The sequence below is a fragment of the Diplotaxodon limnothrissa genome, linkage group LG13 (assembly GCF_057381915.1).
Source record: "Diplotaxodon limnothrissa isolate DT_005_m linkage group LG13, D_limnothrissa_male_GT1.1, whole genome shotgun sequence".
NCBI lineage: Eukaryota > Metazoa > Chordata > Actinopteri > Cichliformes > Cichlidae > Diplotaxodon > Diplotaxodon limnothrissa.
Window position 1 is genome coordinate 22,014,452 of NC_140608.1, and position 19,865 is coordinate 22,034,316.

General features: G+C 39.6%; 1 protein-coding gene across 1 annotated transcript; it reads right to left on the reverse strand.

Annotated features, from left to right (window-relative positions):
• Positions 1-9,181: 9,181 nt before the first annotated feature.
• On the reverse strand, positions 9,182-19,561 carry pik3ap1 (phosphoinositide-3-kinase adaptor protein 1). The gene is made up of 17 exons (XM_085369512.1): positions 19,414-19,561; positions 18,200-18,625; positions 17,651-17,895; positions 17,297-17,441; positions 17,062-17,204; positions 16,834-16,966; positions 16,161-16,357; positions 15,893-16,070; positions 15,720-15,782; positions 15,374-15,628; positions 15,227-15,283; positions 13,898-14,091; positions 13,731-13,803; positions 13,381-13,548; positions 11,937-12,004; positions 11,014-11,114; positions 9,182-9,379 (listed from the first exon to the last, which is right to left on the reverse strand). Exons 1-17 carry the CDS (start codon positions 19,442-19,444, stop codon positions 9,265-9,267), a joined length of 2,592 nt encoding a protein of 863 aa, XP_085225638.1. The 5' UTR covers positions 19,445-19,561; the 3' UTR covers positions 9,182-9,264.
• Positions 19,562-19,865: the final 304 nt, after the last annotated feature.

The window sequence follows — 19,865 nt, forward strand, 5'->3', positions numbered from 1 at the left end:
TCCACGACGTACATCAGGATCCTCTGAAGCCCCGTGAGCCGCACGGCCGAGCTTTGAGGGTCTCATGTGGGCGGAACAGTCCCAGGGTTGACCTTGACCTTTCGCTATGCAGGGGGGGTCTGTTTGCTTGCGACAACAGGCGTGTTCAGATGCACCTGTCACCACATGCCACCTGGGAATGTTGCACCCACTCAACAACTGTGGAAATCCTCCTGCCTCTTAAAATGCTCACGCAGGACAGCAGATGAGAGACAGAGAGGCAGACCAAAGATGATAGCTGCAATTTGCTACTGGATGATTCAGCCACCCATAAGGTCTTCAATGCCACAGATGCTTTCGGGTTTCCCGGAATCTGCCTGCAGTCCCAGCGCTATTCACAACTCACGTCTGAGCGGGCCATCGTGTGACGAGGATTCTATTGGCTTTTTTCTTTTTAATTTACCTGCATTCGTAAACAGTTGCTGGCAGGCAGAAATGGAACTCTAAGCCCACTGGCTGGCTACACTGAAAGCCCCCATCATCAAGGCCCATTGCACCCAGAAGCTTAGCCAGCACAGTAGCTGATGGGTTCCCAGAATCCCTGATTCAAAAGAAAGGCTCCCTCCCGGCGCGAGGGCAGTATTCAAACACTTGTTGCTGATTCATTTAAAAGTTTTACATATAAAACAGAAAAAATATGGCAACTTTCTCTGTTTTCACGTTGAGTACTTTCTGAAATCCTGAATCTTATCTTCCCCACAATCTTGAATAATTTTAAGATTGATGGAAAGCTTTCTTCCCCAGCATTAATCTAGCTTCTTAAACATGAAATTTATCTTACTCTATGATGGAAAACTACATTGTTTACTGTATTAATATCAATAAAAACAGGGAAAAGGGTATCTGGCAAAGGCGTTTGACACTGAGGTACTGAAAAAAAAAAGTTACCAAGGAGTTTAGCTACAATCTTTCACAAAACAGTCAAGATTGAACCACTCTTCGTCCTCCTAAATGATGCGGGTGGCTCTTTGTGTCCACAGGACATCTGATTTTATTGTTTAAAGTTTTGCCTCCCTGGATCAGGGAGAACTTCCTTCAGTTATATAATGGTACCAACAAATATTTACATTTTTTTTCTCATGGAACATCGCCGTGTTAGGAAGAGAAATTTCAACAACTTATATAATCTTTGACAACCCTTTTTCCCCTGATGATTTTACAAGCTCAATACAGAAAAGAGCCCGCGAATTTATCTGTATAAATAAGTCATAGACCCTGTTCTTTATGTCCTGGTTGTTCCATCCATCCGTCCGTCCGTCCAGGATTTTTTCGATACATACTAGAAATTTTTTAAGGAAATTTTGCAATATCCATGCAATTCTTCACTTGCTTGAGAAACATTTCCGATATTTACACGGAGTGGGAGGTGGGGTGTTTAAAGATGTGGTGGGTTTTAAAGATGTTAGCAGTTGTATTTACTTTACAAACCAGCCTGAAAGCCTCTCTTGTTTTATTCTCATCCTTGAATAGGTTTGCTCCCTAAAGTGTAATAAACAAAACACAACAAAGCACCTAATTTTTAACATTATTGTCCTTCTGTTTGGATGTTCTGTGCCTGTACAGGTTTTCCAGTCCAAAGACAAGCACGTCATTCTAAACGTGAGCATGAATGGTTTTCTGTCTCTCTGCGTTAACCCTGTGAATGGCCGTCGACCTGTCCGTTGGTACCCTGGCTCTCACCTAATGCTGGATACCACAGGCTCCAGTCACATTGTGACCCTGGCTCAATAAACTGGAAAATGGATGCATGGATGGATAGTTTTCATATAGACACATACTGTAATTTGTTATTCTTTATCCCCTGTGTAATTACACAATGTCTTGTACAGATTTTCTTCGTCTGAGCCTTATCTTAAACTGGACCTCGAGCTTTGCTTGTAGTTTTGGCACTTTCCTTTTGGAAAATCTTTATTGAAGTTGTCTGACAAAACTGTGCGTCAAGCTCACTGTTTTTTTGTTATTTCTATTTTATTAGATTATTATTTGGCATTATTTTAAAACTCTGTGCATCAATCACTTGTTTGTGAATGGAGTTTACTAACCAAAATGACTAACTTATCACTTCTAACCTTAGTGTAAAACCCTACATGCTCTTATGTAAATAGATTTTTCCATGAATCGATTTATGACTTCAATATTTAAGCTCTTGGAGCATTTTTACAGGCACCACAGATTACTCCATCTGTATGATCTTATGGATTATCTAAATTTCCTGTCTGTCCATTTTCAAATCTAAACAAAGCAGGGTGATACAAAGTTGAACTGTAATGCATTCCCTCCATGGGGGGTAGGGGTCTCTGTGAAACAGTCAGAGGCTGCCTTAAAAGTGAGCCATGTCAACACAAAAGAGCTCTCTTCACACGCTCAGCTGTACTATAGACGGAGAGAAAGAGCTGTTATGTAACGCAGTTTGACTTCTGCTTTGTCAACAAATGGCAGAGAGGGGAGAAGCTATCCAGTGCTGTGTGCAGATCCCACCAAACAGCTCCAAACATGGCTCGAAATGGCTGCTCCGGAGCAGCAGCTTATCCTCCTAATTGAGAAGAGACCCCCCACCTACCCTTCTACCCTCCCCACTCTCTTCCATAAACAGCTTCCACACTGGACACCAGCCTTGGATTCTACACATTCCTCAACCAAAGCTATTTGAAGTTCATTTCAAACAACTGCAGCATAAAAGGAAATGTATGTAACTTACACACTACCCTCATTACAGTCCTGAGAACAGGATTACACATTTGTGTTGATAATGGAAGGAGCTTAAGCTGGGGTTGTATGAAGACAGCTTCTATGCCTTTGAATTCTTTGAAGAAGAGTTTAAAGCGATCCTGCAGTATCACTATCATATTTGAGGGCTTATTTTGAGGATAATTCTTCACCTGTAGATAAAAAGGTCCTTTTTGGAGGGAAAACAAACCCACTCATGACACTTGTCATTGTATGATGTGTTCCCCATCGCTCAGAGAGGCTAGCGACCTGCCAACGCATCCCCGAGAAGCCCAGACAGTTACTGGAAGTGACCATGGCCAGATCCCCAGGACAGGAAACACTTGGCTGGTACGTGCCGAGGTCCTGGGGAGGACTGCAGTTGGCTGCATGGACCAAACCGCCTGTTACAGACACTGTGTTAGAGAGCCAGGCTCCTTCTAACATGCCTGCTAGGCTTTTAGAGCCAGCGTAATAAGAATGTCAGGGAGCTGACAATTTACCCAGGGTGATACATCTTCACAGCAAGGGCTCCAGGCTTGACTCCAAGAGTGAGAGAGCTTGGCTCACAGGCCTCACAGAGAGGATAAACACTGAATATCCAACTAGCTTTGCGGTGTCTCCTTAAGGGACTTTCAGATAGTTTACTTTTAAAGGAGCTGAGTTTAGTTTAAAAAGTTTCAGATGAAAACAGAGTGACATAATTGGAAAAAAATAAAGTCCATAAGACAGTAGAGAGGTATGTAATTTGGTAGTATGAATAAGACATGGCGTTTATTTAATCTCATAACTCCATAATGAGCACAGCTGTGCACAACAGATTCCTCCCGGCTTAGATAATGGGAGGTACTTGCACATTAGGTGAGCGGCGCTGACAATTCAAATCATTGTCACGGAGTGCGCTCAAAGTGTTTCCTCATCTCCGCTGAATGTTTGGACTCTGACAGGGACTGGAAGCTCTGAGCGTGTTCCCTAATATAACTCTCCGAGCGCCTATGTGACAGCACTACTTGATAATTGAGTCATAGGATATGGCGGCTAAACGTGAATATAAACAGCGATGCGATAATCCAGCAATTTTAAGTGCTATGAAGGCATCCTCGTGTGAAATGAGCGTGCAGCAGGACTCCAACTGGTCCCCATCATCCATCTATTTCAGGAATGCCGGTGCAGCCTGACTCGTCCCCGTCACACCCAGAAACAAACAGAGGCAGGCAGCACTGTCTGTAACAGCCCCGCTTCACAGGTGGTGGCAAAATATTAGATGGTCCTTACTCTTTGTTACATGTTGCAGTGAGCGATTGAGAAAGCTGTGGCGTACAAGTGTCACTTGAGAATTCTGGATTGGTCGGTGAGATTTTTAGTCAAGACGTCTGCTGATTCTCATTAAACTATCTGCCAGCAAATGCTGCGATGCTGGTGTTTTCCATCAGCGCTGACATGGGTGGGTTGGGGGTTGGTGTGGGACGTGTGGTGCTTGTGACGGCAGTGGAGGCGGGCGCTGCTTAAATCTATCACCAAAGCATAAATGATCTTTTCACGGTTTTGTTTACGTGCATCCGTGATCAGGGCGGGGGTTCTGTGCGCCACCGACCTTGAAAAGCCAACGCATAACACTTCATTTCCCCATCCACTTCATCCAATGGCAGGAGACGGTGAAAGCAGACAGGGGGTTCGGTGGTGGGGGGTGGGGGTTGCCAAGCAACCTGTTGTAACATTAACAAGGAGTGAAAACAGAAACCTGGTGTCTGGCTGAAACATCCGGCCTGATCCAAAGCCATCCATTATTCCCAGTAAAGCGAAGGCTGTTCTCTACAAATGCTGCCACTACAAAGCTTTCTGTTCAAGTCATGCAAATATCCAGCGTCACCACACAGCTGGTGTACATAAACCGCAGCTAATTAAAACAAGTGATCCTAAAAAAGTATGTCTCAACAAGGAAATACTATCATTTCATTATTCTTCCAATATCCAGTAAAAATAGTAGTACATATATAACTACATATATCACTCTGAACAGGTGGGTACAGTAGGCCTACAACACAGCGACAGTATCCACCTATGTAAACAACAGCAAAAGCTAAATTATCCACACTTTGGCAATGCAAATAAATTCTGAGGAGACTGCATGACCAAAGGGGTAATTGGACTTGAATGAAAAAACAAAACATATTGTGACTAGTTGTCTGTCTGATTTCCAAACCACATGGAGATCATCATGGAAAAACAAGACTATGATATTCCCCAGGCCAGCTGGCTTTGGCAAATCTTTAAAATTCAGTTTTGAGATTCATGTTTCCGAGGATCGCTCCTCTCAAATCTAGGGGAACTGTGTAACGTGACTCGTCATAAAATATTAACAACCGCGCTGGGTTCATGGTAAACAAAGAGCCCCGCGCTCGAGAAGTTGCACAGATCAGGCAGCTGTTTGTTGTGCAGATCAATCAGTTCTGTATCGGCTTTTTTGGATACAGAAACACGATGTGTACCTCGGTGGTGGATGCTATTCTGCAAATGGAAAAATTCAAGCATACACGTTGCAGCTAAAATTAATGCAGGTTGCAAACTTTACACTCTGTTTGAATATTATTTGAACTGTGCACTCTATCCTCCTGTTTAGATACACTAAAACACCTGATGAATCACTGTATCTATACATATATATACATATATATGTTTTAAATCGAGGAGGGAAAGCATTCCTTTGCAAATCATCCAAATTTACTGTTGAAGAAAAAGTCAATACCGTCATGTGTTCAATCTTTCAGAACATAACAAACATTTTCCTTCACATAGATCACTTTCACCTTGCTTTAAATGCACAACAGAACCTGCAAAATGTCATAAGGGTACGTCTGCTCCCTGCCTAAGTAAATGGCTCCTGGGTGAGCTGCTACCAAACATGTGACTGATGTGTTATATGTACACACCTATCAAAATCCCTGTGTAAACAGCCACAGGTCCTCTACTGACATCTGGTAAACCAGAAGTCTTTGTTGTACTTGTAGTAAGGACATGTGGGAAGCTAATGGATTTCCTGATCTTTCTATGTAAACAACGCTTAGATAACTGAATATCTCCATTAACCACGTCCAACAAGTCCACATGATAAGACGAACACAAGTGACTGGGTTATTTCCAGAGCGTGGCAGCTACACAGCAAAACACTGAAACAGGTGGTTTGGAGTAAAATCCGTCTGAATACTTTCCCCCTGTCCTTGGAGCGGTTTGATGAATTATTTGTGCAAGGGTTAATATTTTATCACGCCTGTTTAGACTCATGTTACTCGGGGGTAAAAATGTGAATGAAGACTGAGGCGGGGGATCTGTAGAGTTTCACAAGTAGGCGTCTTATGTATTATAAAAAGCTCCAATCTTAGATCTTCAGTTAAAATAGGAAACGGCAGGATTGTTTTCCAGGTAGACATCACGCAAAGATGCCTCTGTAATTCCTTAGAATTCCATAACAGCAACAATGAAAAATGCATATTATAAAAAATTACAACCATAGTGACCAATGTCAGTTTTGCCTTCATACAATCCTTCCCAGTGGCATGTTTAGTGGGACTAAGAGAAAATCCCAGTTAAGATGTGGGCAAGACGGAGGTGTTTGTTACAGTCTGTGAGTCTGTGTGTGGCCACAGTTGTGCCGCCAAGCAGTTGTTCATATCACATGCTGTTCAGCGTGAGTCTTCAGACAGACCTGTTTGACATATAGCCCAACATTCAGGTCCTTGTGTCAACACAAAGAACATCCACACTTTTAATATTGTGCAGTTACATAACACAGGTGCTAAGTTAGTCATGCTCACAAAGATGTCCCTGGAATAAGGAGTGGAAAATCAATCTCCTATCAAGAATATCTCCAAAACAAAGATGACAGAGGTGACAGTTTAGTTTGATCACACTGTACAGTGAACAGCTCCCAACATCTCCATGCCGCATAATATGCATTCCATTAAGTGGATGGTCTTGCTGTCACAGCCCTACTGTATGCATGTAGAGTAGCCTGAAGTCTGCCCCCTATGACTCACATTGACAACCGCCGCCGTCCAACTTAAAGAAACCAACGCGCGGGATCGGATTTGTCTTAAAATAAATAAATAGATACACAAATGTTATTCAGCAGTGTTATACAGACAGCAATCCTTTAATTTTCAGATTAAGGATTTAGGTTTTTTCTTCTCGCATTCAGCTACAGAGTGCGGCACCCATTCCCACTGTATGGATCTGCCTTTACTGCAGCAACTGTCCCACAGCCAATGCCCCCATCTGCTGAGATGCAAAATCAAAACCGACTGACTCACAGAAGCATTCATATTTGCTAACCATTGATAAACTCACGTAGCAGACTCTGTAATTAATATGAAATACATTATGCAGTACTGGCTTTGCATCACACCTTAACAACTCTCAAGTCAGCTGTTAACAGAGCCAGTGGGAAATAAAAATAAACTGTTCATGCCCTGATAATAAGAACCTTTCTTTTAAGAGAAAATCTTAAAGAAGGGCTTCAGAGAAGTGCAGCTGTAACGAGCAGGTACGCTCACCTCTCTGTGATGGTAATCCAGCGTTGTGCTCGCTGATGCAGACAGACACACTTCACTGAGCTCTTTGCGACAGCTGCTCTCCACCAGCGTCCTGTCAGCGCTTCACACTCACCGGTTTCAACTGCGTCAACACCGGCGCACTGCTCGCCCACCGAGCGCGAAGACCTCTCCTTTCACAATAAAAGCCTGAAGCTAGTCGCTTCAAACATAAAGGGGGAAGAAAAAAGTTCAACTGCTGACTTTGTAAGTCTGTTGCGCTGGTAGATAGCTGGGAAATATTAAGCATCTGGATAGAGCTATTTATCCACCTTTCTATTTAATTCCTTTATGGATTGATGGATTGGCCTCGACAGAGCCCGGAGCACAACATTACAGAAGCAGTGTGGGATCATTTAGTCTGAGAAAAGAACAAAAGAGACAACATCCAAAGGAGAGCTTTGAACTATTCCTGAAGACTATGACTAGAAAGCTCGTATAAGGGATTTCCAGCAGCATTGAAGAATAAACATTGTCATATTGAATATTAACTTTGAAACTAATTAGAATTGTCTAAATGTGTATGCCTCAATAAATGACTTTAAAGACTTTTAATTCCCATTTTTCTAGCAAAATATTAGAAAATAAGGGATGTTCTCAAGACTTTTGCATAGTACTATGTAACTATCAATCATCATCAATCAAAAAAAAAAATTCACCAAATAACTATGCTGTTAATAGTAGAATAATATTAATATTCACTACTGTTATCCACCTGCTACAAATACAGTTTATTATGGAATAAGTTAAACAGTTGTAAGCTCAGCATAATAATAGGGCAGCCAGTTGCTGTAGGGGTGGCTTAATACTTTTGTAGAGTACTGTATTTGACGTTTTTACAACAGTAAAGATTTTACTTTGAAAGTTTCGGCCAGAAGTCCCAGCTGTCTACACTCCATCGCACTTTGTACCTTTCTCTCCTCAAAGCATTTAAAAGGATCTATTTTAGGGTTCATTTATATTCATAACACTATGTTAATTTGACTCATTTGATAATATCAAGTAAAAGGTTTTTACATACATAAAAAATATGTAAATATAAGCTGAAGTATACCTTTAGAGGGTAACAGAAGATGTGAAGCACCATCCAGTGATCAAATGGTATATCACAGCTTAATAAATGAACAGCGGCTGCGTTGTACTTACCCAGCTAAAACATGTATTTTTTTAATCACCATTTTGTCATGTTTAAAAAATTACATAAGGTCTGTTAGACAACAAAACTGTCTTTCCCCACTCCATTCATGACTCAGTTTAAGAATGATACTGTACAAACATCACAGCTAAACTGTAAGTCACTAAGCTGTTGGTGGGTAACAGGAATTCAGGTAAAGTAAGTAGAATACCACAAAACTCATAATTAGCACAGGCAAAAATATCACATATTTATCTGGTAAACGGAGCAGCATTAATGTCACTTTTCAGTTAAATTACACAACAGGAGATTGAACACACTGAAATATTATAATTAGAATATCAAGAAAAACAAATGTTTGCTATTCTAATATATCAAAATTTAAACCCATAACAAAAAGAAATTAATACGCCTACTATTAATACTACTATTATGATTTTCATTAGGACACTTAATATTTATTGCAATTATATTCTTTGAAAATCTCACATTTATTTACAACTACAAACTTACTTTTACAATATTTTTTACAGTAAAGACATACCATAGCAAATACAGCGGAAACATATCACACATGGATCACAGGCACAGTCATGAGAAATGGATGTTTTGGTTCTGTGGACTCATACATGAGAAAGAAAAAAAATTAAATAATATATAACCATTACTCTGCATGAGTTCATCTTGCTAAACCTGATGGTTGTTTACAGCTACATGTTACCTTCTCTATCCCTCTTACACAATAAATAACTTACAACTTGACAGATCAAATTCAGTAAAATTGAAGATGTGCGGCTCTCATCGATGTCTGCGAGGTACAGGAGGTGCTGAGTCAGTTGGCCTGTAAGAAGGTCTTTGAGGAAGTATTCGTGTCGGGCAGGATATGTAACGCTCATGGACCATCTCTGTCACCCTGCAGGAAACACACTGTTACTGTATAGGAAGGTTATTTGCACTGTAACAGTAGAGACGGTATACAGCAAAGGGTGTGTAAACTGTGACGTTTAATTTCTTATAATTATGCGTGAGAAAAAAACAAAACTTGAAAAGAAGATGCAAAGATAACATTTCAGACACAGTTCTGTATCATTTACTTATCTGACACCCTACATTCAGGAAATATGAACTGTACAAGAATCACTCATTCACTGGTTTAAAATAGATTTCAATACTTTAACAAACTGCATGTTTTAGGAACTACAGTACATGAACTCTCTGATAGTGGTCACAGCTCTTATGCAAAGTTAGTTAATGTCAAAGCATGTTATTTTTTTCTATCATTACTGAATTTAGTCATCATCTTATTTAGTTATGTAGGTGGAATAATAAACTGAATTATTAATATTTTTAATGAAATCAACAATTCTTTAAGTTACAGCCCATTAAAGAAACATTAAGCAGTTTTACATTTAGCTACGTTTTTAGCTAAAGTTAGCTAATGTTAGCGCACACACAAGTTAAGCTGTTGCACGTTTGTATCAATTTACTAAGTTCATTTGGTTGTTTATATTCAAACGCTTTGCACTCCATCACCCTTCATACTGTAACTTCTCATTTACATGTTCCCAAGACAAATATCTTTTTGATCTTTTAACCTTCAGACACACAGATGCTAAGAAAAACTCTAGATAAGATCACAGTACCATGCAATGAGAACAAATTGAACCCACGCATGAAGAATTTAGTATACTCTATGTAGCAGCTCATACATACTTGGTGTAGGTGTTTGTTCATTTCTGTTATTTATTCTTTAAAAACTGAATAATTTAATGTCAGTCTGTGGATGTCAAATTACTTAAAATTCTGTGTACTTAAAGCAATTTTGCTAACTCTTGAGTCTTTTTTTTAACAGCACACAAATGTTGTATTTACCCACTAATAGTAATTAAAACTCATCACACACAATTACTGTATGAATGAGAAGTATTATGCAGATATTTAAAGTATAATATAATATTTCTGACATCATGTCAGAAAGCTAAAGAAGCTGATTGTTTATCAGATTTTAGAAATACATTGTACTGCCACCCAGATTTTTTTTTGAAAGAGATAAGAGACACAGAAGGGCATTTATCAGTAAAAAGGATCTGCAGCGTTTCACAGGTTCTCAGGAATTTACGGCAGCTCTTGCTACCCACTTCAGTCACTTTCATCTTTTTCATTTTTAAGTGGTCTCACTATAAGTGGTCTCACCTATGTGTGTGGAAGTTATTTGTGTGTTTACAGAGTATAAGCATCAGTATCTTGATCACTTTCTCGCTCTGGCTTCCTCTGAAACGCACAGCTGCGAATTAGTGGTGGGTGAACATTTCCTCTTTTACATTTTTCTGTTTCACTCAGTGCTGCTTATAGATTTTTTTTTACGTGCTCCCAGTCTTTCTGTCATATTCTAACACAGTTATGATTGCTGCTAGGCACCGTCACATAACCGTACAGTGTATTTGCTACTTTGCGTTGTTTTTTCCTATACCTGATGTCGCATAGTGCTCAGTACTGCATGGTTCTGCTTTCACTTCAGTAATCTGAATCGCTGTTCTCTAGACTGACCTTTCTGGGTTCCGTGGAGGAATCCTGGGTGGAGGAATGGAAGGTGCAGCACTGCCTGGCCGTGGCGGTCGTGGTGGAGGAGGGAAACTTTCTATTGAGTCCTTTAAAAATACAATGACATATATATGTGGCCACACTTGAAATACTTCAAAATAAAACAGCCTAAAGCTCTAGTTTAACAGCTGAGTCAGTTAATGAAAAAGCTAACATTGTCACAGTTATTGGTTTAAGCAATTCATCTACTGAAACTGTCAAGAACTCCCAAATTTTCAGCTAAACACACAAAGATGACAGTTGTTGTTTTGTTGGTCTGGAGAATAAAAGATCATTGTTTTAATTACACCCTGAGGAAGTCATTAAGCAGTGTCAGTCAAGCTTCCACGATGGGTCGTGCAGTTTGAGTCTTTTAACAACAGACAGGGAATACTCATCTTACCCATCTTGCAATTAAAAGAAGGACAGAATTTGCACCAAAATCTAAGAGATTCTTTGTCTGCCCGTGCCCCAAATCTCCTTCAGCTCTGTACTTTTTCTTCAATCATGATGACAGACAGTAAACGCTAATGAAAATGATATAGAATCTGCTTCAGTAAAGAACACACATTTACAGAACTTACATTTAAATATTGTCTGGAAGGTATTTTAGGAAATGAAAAGCTGAAGTAAGAGAGCAAAATAAAACAAAACTAAACACTAGACTTTCTACCTCTTTTTTTCTACCTCTCTACTGCGCATGCAGTCATGTTGTATAGACATCAGACACATGCAGCATCATAAGAGAAAGGGAACTTTTAATTTGGGTTATAAAGAGTAAGAAGGAAGAAACAGCTAGGTATAACTCATGCAAATGCATTTCTGTGTGAACCCTTCAGTTTCCACGTGCCTTGAAGATGCACTTGTACCTATTGTTAAATCAAGCTCACCTCGTCAGGTTCTGTACCGCTGCTGTAGCTAAAGGTGCTGTGCGTGCTGAGTCTGTTGCTTTCGGTGCCTGATGACAAGAAGAAGCACAGCAAAAATAAAACACGTGATTCCGAGTATCTCTGAGGTTAGTGCTTGTGGTGAATTATGTTGTAAGACCACTTCGCTAAATGTGGGTAAAATATGTTTTAGGCCTTGACACTATTATACAAGATGTCTGCAAGAAGGTGTATGAACAATCAGAGCAAGACAGAGACGCAGCTCATATGCATACCACCATTACAGACTTAAAGTAATCATGAAGCAGTATAGCAAGCCATTCTTTAAATCCGTTAATGTTATCAGTGTTTTTGAAAGGAAACTGCTTGCCCCTTTTGAAATTTATGTGCAAATGTTTGCTTTTTTTAAAAAAAAAACCAGAAGAATAAAACATCTACTACAGCAAAATTAAACATTAATTTAAACCTTAAAATACTTTTGCATTTGTGGGCTAATTAAACAAACTAAAAAATGGTTTTCTTCGTAAAACATTATGACTGAATTATAACTGCTGGTGCGACGTGTAAAAACACAAATAAAGTTTCACAAAACGTCTCATCCTTTATGTATAACAAAACTACAAAGATGGGAAATAATAATAACAAAGTAAAATAAAATACATACACTGACATTCGAGAACATTAAGTAACATTAAGCAGTAACAAAATCACTAGAGTCATGTAACTTTATCATACAGAAAAAGTCTGTTTATTACAATTAACCTAATATTTCAAGCTATAATCTGACTACTTTATTTCTTGCTTTTTTATTGAAAACTTTTAAAATGAGATCTCAATTAAGATTTAAAAAAAATGTGAGACTAAAATAAATTTTGCATTTATTTGCCCGCAACAGGAGAAAACACACAGCAGGGCCACGGGTCGGACTCAAACCTGCGCCGCGGCTCTCTTGCTGTGCAGCAAGTGGTTGCCTGCTTACCCACAGAGCAAACACGGCACCCTTTCTTTTCTTTGAAAAACTGTGACTGATGTGTTGAATTTCTGTTTTGACATAAATAATTTTTCAGCAAGGTCTGCTCTGTCCAAGCTCTAATTAAACGCGGGTTTATTAGTAACACTGCCTCGTACCATCCATGTGAATATTCTAATGATCCCATCTAGCACTTTTTCCTTGAACCACAGCTAAAATTGACGCATAGAAAAGACAGAATGATCAGATCTGGCGCTCAAACGTACCTCTCTCTCCAACTCAAAAGTGGAGGCAGGAAGTCAGACTACAAGCACATCACTTTTTCAGTGACTTACATATGTGTATAATTTACATTTCTCCCAATCTGTACTCTAATGGAGTTGCAAAGAAAGCCACACAAAGAAAGACTGAAAGCTTTAAGTCTTTTTGTTTAGTACTTGATAAAAGCAGAAAGTAAAGATAAGCATTTGGACTCACTCGATGTGCTGGATGTGCTACCTGTCTTCCAGCTGCCTCTCTGGATAACCTGAGCCACAGGAGGAGGCTGAGCCGTCGCTCTGGGTGTCGACTCATACACAGCACACTCTAATGAGACACTAGTGCCCCAGAATGAGTTTCTCTGAAGGGGTGCACTTATCTCATACTCTACGGGAAAAGACCAGATTAAAAAGATAAGCATTTTTGACAGCAATGGCATGTTATTTTTCAATATGTGTTTGTCACCAATGAATCCTAACAGTATCAGCGTATAAACAGTGGAAGGTATACAATGTGATAAATCTGCATGAACCTGATCTGATTCCAAATGAGAACATAAATAATTTTACCAAGTTCCTTTCCTGTCTTCTCTCTCTCTTTATGGCGTCTGGTGATGCTGTTTCGTAATGTCTCCAGATTTTTCTCAAGTAAGAAAAAGGAAACACAGGCATTACTTTTATTGCTTAACCAACAATCAACTTCTTAGAAAACCACAAAGTTTGAACATTAGATCTACCTGCTGATAGCGTATGGAGTTTGCCCTCCGCTCATGATCAACCTGCCAAGCCTTAAACTCTTGGACTGCTTCGTCCACAGTAATTTCTCCTACTTTTACCCTCTCTTGCAGAGATATGAGCTGCCTCTGCCCAGGGGTCTTCATCCCAGCGTAAGGATCATATGCAGGCGTGGGGGCTTCCACTACAGGCCGAGCTGAATGGGAGGAAAATAGTGTATAATTTATTCTATTATTAATTTATAAGCAAAAACCTTTGGAACATAAAATATTGTATTAGTTTCATGAAAGTCTTACAATAGTTTGATGTATAATGGTAATATGGGTGCGAGAGCAAGCGCACTAATATTTTTTATTATTTTAAATTTTAAATGTCTTTACATTTCTGATGTAAATATAAACAACTACTAAATCCTAAAAACTAAAAAATCACAAAAACAAAAATAAGACCTCTTGTTATGTGTTGATGACAATAGTTCAATAACAGTACTGTATTTTTATTTATGATGAGCAAACCAGTTTAAAATCAGACCCATAATCAGTGCACACAGCTAACCAATCGTAATGCAGTATAATAATACAAGACGATAATACCAGAGGATGTAATTGACATGTCAGTGACAGTAGTGGACTGTTGCCTCACTGCAAGAAAGTTCAGGATTCAGACGTTACATGTTCTTCCTGTGTCTGTATGAGCGCCCAGAGCCTCTGGGGGCTACCAGATACACGCATGTTATGTAAATAGGCAACTCTAAGCTGGCTGTAAATGTGCAATGAACTGGTAACTAGTCCAGGCTGCACCTTACTTCCTGTCAGCTGGGGTTTGCTCAAGGTTTCAACTTCACTTTCATTTTTACCATTTAAAGTTAAATATTCAAATGAGGAGCGAAAAACAAGAACGCTTCTGCCGTACGGGCCACGTACATTTTTGCTCTTCCCGTATCACATTTAAGTGTCTGCTGTGAAAAGGGCCTATTAATGTCAGAAGATCACATGAACATTTGTTCTCAGTCACCTACCCACTCTGACACCAAAAATTCCCCCAACGCAGTTAGCTGTAACCACTGAGTCAACTACAAAGGTTACTGGTTTTGACCAATGTGGTAGTATTAAAAGCCCTGTGCCTCACAGAAACATGCTACAGCACTGTACAAGACTGATGATAAGTAATCAAGATGCAGATAAAATAAAGGCACCTTTTCAAAAGCGGTTTACCAAATGAAACCATGACCAGTTCTAAACTAGCTTTATATAAGTGAAAAAAAGAGAAAACAGAAGCATAACAGACTATAATGATTAAATGAAAAGAAAATTATTTTTATTGGGATTTACCTGCATGATATCCCATGTCCTTTGCTTTATTCTCAGATGTACCTTTATCTGAAAATACTATCAAAAAAATAAAAGTTACATATTTTTGACACATTTGTGATATAAAAAAAATATAACGTAATAAATAAAAATCAGACTGCACCATACCTCTAGAAATGTACGTCGTAGACTTTTCAAGCTCAGTGTTAAGCTCAGGCCTGGGGATAGGGGCTGGTGGACGGTTCAGGACTACTGGGTTGTAAGTACTATTTGCATCCACAGTATCGTAGATATCCTCTGGACAGAGGTTGTATGGGTCTTCCTCTTCCTCAATTTCATCTAAGCTATTATGATCAACTTTTTCCTCTTCCTCACTTTGAAGAGGTTCATTGTCCTTCTTGACTTCAGTGGCATTTGGTTTTGCTAAAGGTAAGAGTGTAACCACATGAAGCACTCAATGCCATATAGGATGCAATATTATTTAAGGAAATTATTTAAAACTTCAAATGTATACCTTGAAAGAACTTCCGAAGCATAGCTTCCTCAGGGTTCTCATCTACTGCAGTCATCACCTCATCTTGAAACCCCCACCAGAAAGAAACAATACAGCACCATCATCATCTGCTGCTCCCAGTTTTGCTGTATGAATTATTGTTGGAACAATAAATAAAATAATGCGATACTTACAAAAATCCTCTGCACATTCAGGGTTGATCCCCAGCATCGACTCATATATATCCTCTGAGCAACCCGAGTATTTCATCATGATATCTTGAGAGTTAGTGGACATCAACTCATATACCTCTGCACTCTCGTCTGTGTTGATAGTGTCCTCAAAGTGAGACTTGAGCAAGTCTGCAGTCTCCTGGATTTGTTTAAATGCAAAAGACAACCAGACGCTAAGTACAATTCGTGAAAATGCAAAGAATTGAAAAGATTTTCTCTGTGGACTTACAACAAATTCATCCATGAACTGCCTGAGATCATTAAAACCACTCTTCTCTGCAAGCGTGTTTGGGTAGTCTCCATTCTTGTTCATCACACTGTAAGCCTGCAAAGCTCCAGGACACTGAAGCAGAACGGTGGTCAGCTTCTTCAGGCCATACTTGGCTGCAAAGTGGAGTAAAGTAGGAAGCTCCTCATTCCGCTGATCTGAAGCCCACAAAAAGGCAAACAGATAGAACCAGTTATATATCAGCTGCTCACACTTTCTGCTTTTTATCATAATCTTTGAATTTAAATGAGAACTGTTAATGGTGTTATTGCAAAGTGGAAGTATTTGGGAACCACAGCAAATTCGCCTCAAAGTGGTGGACCACGTAAAGATGTAGAGCAGGGTGGCTGAGAGCTAAGGCCTACAGTGTATTTATAAGTCACCAGCGTTTGTAGCTATCTAAAGCAGCGGTGAGTAGCGGTAAGTTCCAAGCCTCCACTGGCATTAACATCTGGCCACAAACTGCGCCAGGAGCTTTATGGGTGGGTTTCCATGACTGAGCACCTCCTGTAAGTGTAACATGTAGGTGGCCCAGAACTTTTCACCATATAATGTATGTGCGATAACAGGAAGTCTTCTACAAATTTTTTTAGCTGACTCGCCCAACACCAATAAAATCATGTGTTAAACTTACATGCTGACATATTGTCTTCCTCAATCTGTCTGATTCCAAACAGCTGAAGACCAGTTGAAGGGATCTTGGATTTTAAAGAGTCGGACAACATGCTGTCCAGTGATTCTGTTGCATTGGCTGTTATGTTGAATGCCTGGATGTTCAAAATAAATAAATAAAGCTTACACAAGCTTTTACAACATTAATCTAGCACAACGATGCTATTTAAAGCGCTAAATAATGTCTCACCTGGCTGATGAAGTTAACAGGATCTGTAGCATTTTCAAGATACCGACTGACTTCACCCATGCTGGTGTAATACGTAACAGGAGTCAGGCTGACAGACGACTGGCCAGTGTACATAGTGAGGGACACAATTCCAGCATGCATATCTAAATGAAAATAAAGAGCAAATTAACAATTACGGTGATTTCAGATTAAAGCTTTCAACATAAAAGTCCTGTGACTTCCTACAGATACTTGCCAGGTGCAGTAACACTTATGGTGTATTCATTCTCCACGGTGCCTGGCACCCTTTTTGCAGGTACATTTTCAGATGAAAACTCCACCTCTGGATCCGACTGATCATCTATTTTCTTTTTGAAAATGATAAAAAGTGTCTCCTGTTTCTAAAAGAAAAATGGAAAACTGGAATAAAATTGGCGTGTTGGTGACATTTTACTGATATCAAGAACTTCCTTTAGCTCCGCTAAACACTAGAAGATCAGTGTAAATGTTTCTCTGTGTACCTGTCATACAATGTAATACAGAAAACTGGATTTATTTCAATGAACCAAACAAACATTACATTTGATGCAGCTCTTGTGCAATTACTTACCCCGCACAGAACTCTGTTTGGTTGCACAGTGAGACAGGTGATGTGTGTGGGTGAAGTTATTTCCTGACTTGCTGATATTACTGCGTTCGCAGGCTCTTCATCCTTCGGGACATTTTCTTCATACTCTTTTGTCACCACATCCTCTGTTTCATCAGTGCTAGGATTTTCATCTAAAACTGGTAAGACGTACACATCGTCTAGGGCTACAGGAACTTCACTCTCACGTTCAAGCTCCACTTTTCTGCCTTTAAATTAAAAAGAAATCGAATGTATTACAAACATCTTTATTTTCCCTTTAAATTTCTACAAATTGCACAATTTTAACATCTGTCTAGATGAAATCGCCTTCTTTTAGTTATTCAGAAAGTTTCACTACAGCACATCCAACTTTCTCACTGAGAGTTTCTGTTTTATGTTCCAGCTTTAAGATAATTGACAATTGTTATTTTATTTAATATCCTATTCTTTGTGGGTGCAGTAAAAACTGAATTAATTATGTTTGCTTCCTGGGCATCGAAAACACTGTACAAAAGAGAACATTTTACATACTGTTGGCTAATGCTTCCAAAATGGTAGAAACATAAACACCAGGCTCATCCTCTGCGTAGAGCTTCCTCCAGCTTGGCCAGTCTTGGAAAATCTTTGTCAATAGTTCGTCCTCAGACACACCACATAAAAAGGCCACCACTCGGTGAGGAGGATAGAGAATTCTCTGAAGTGCCTCCTGTAGTTCGTGGTCACAGAGGATGTCAAGGAAAACCCCTGTGAGGAGCAGCACGATGCTCTTGCAGCTTTGGAAATATTCAAAATTATATCCGTGGAGCTCATCGGCTGTGCTGATTGCATATAGCAAAATTGATCTTTTGTGGAATTTGCGAGAACTTTTCAAAATCTGGTGCAAATATGACGCCCATTCCTGTGCCTCAGTGGTGTGCAGAATTAACAGCTCATATCTTGAGAAGGATTCAGGATGTGCTGAAAAACACAACGCATTACAGTGTGATTGTACGCTCAAGAGATGTATGCAAACACTCTCCAAAGCAGGTATCCAAAGCATAAAACCTGCTGACCCAGCCTGACTGCACACAGTGAATCAACGTTCTGCTCAAAATACACTAATGACATGACACTAGCAATATTATGTGCTGAGTTCCTTGTTGCAGCAGATTGTGATTGCCGTGGAAATGCTCCACAACGTACCAGCTGTCCGGCTGTGGAATGTCAAGGTGACTGTGGCTGGGGAATGAATGTCTGATCTGTTTGATATTTCACTGCAGAGCCAACAAGACGTTGTGCAAACATTGCGCTGTGTCAACACTGGTCAGAGTAATTTTGTTTGACTCATTACAGTGTTTAATCAGGTCAAGCTCACCTCTGTACACGCTACCTAGGAAAGAGCACCCACACAAGCATTCGCTTCATCGGAGCAGCTCACTAACGACAGGGCAGTGAGCCCTTACATCGTTTTATTAAAGGACCGATAACATGAATGATTTAACTTTACATGTGTTGGAAATACTACATTAATTCAAATCAACCATACAGGATGCCTAAGATGCTTGCTTCCTCTTTTTAAAGCGGAGAAAACAGTTTGCCTTGAATTTTCTGGTAAATGAAACTCAATTTAAATGAACACATCATTTCAAAGTCAAACAATGCAAAAGAGTAAACTATGTGTTAATAATGAAGGTTTCAGTACATCTTGTAAACTGTAGCACTAACTAGCTGGTGAAAAAAAAGGTACACACGACGGGTCGTATTACCTGATTCAGTGCTTGAGATGGGTTCTCCCATGGTCTTGAAGCCTCAAATCAAATAAATAAATCACCTCAAAAGGATCATCATTTGCCCAAATGTTTCTCTTCAATTCGATGAAGTTTACTGATGCTTCTCTTCTCATCAGCTGAGACTACATTAGCTTTCACCAGCTACAGCTCGTTGCTCAGCAGTATTAATAGCAACACTTAGTTTCCTGATTTTGGTGACTCTGCCCTACTTCCTGAAACAGTTGAAGAAGTGAGAAACGCACCACTGTCATGACAGAATGTGCAACATGTCGGCAGTTACATTTGTTTTTGGCTGCTTTGTGTATATCTGTATGTTGTAAACAGCAAAATATTCTATAGATGAAACACAAATGAAGATAACGAGGGCTTAGCTAAGAATTTGATGTGTTGAATTTTGCGACGTGCAGAAACGACACAAAACCACTTGA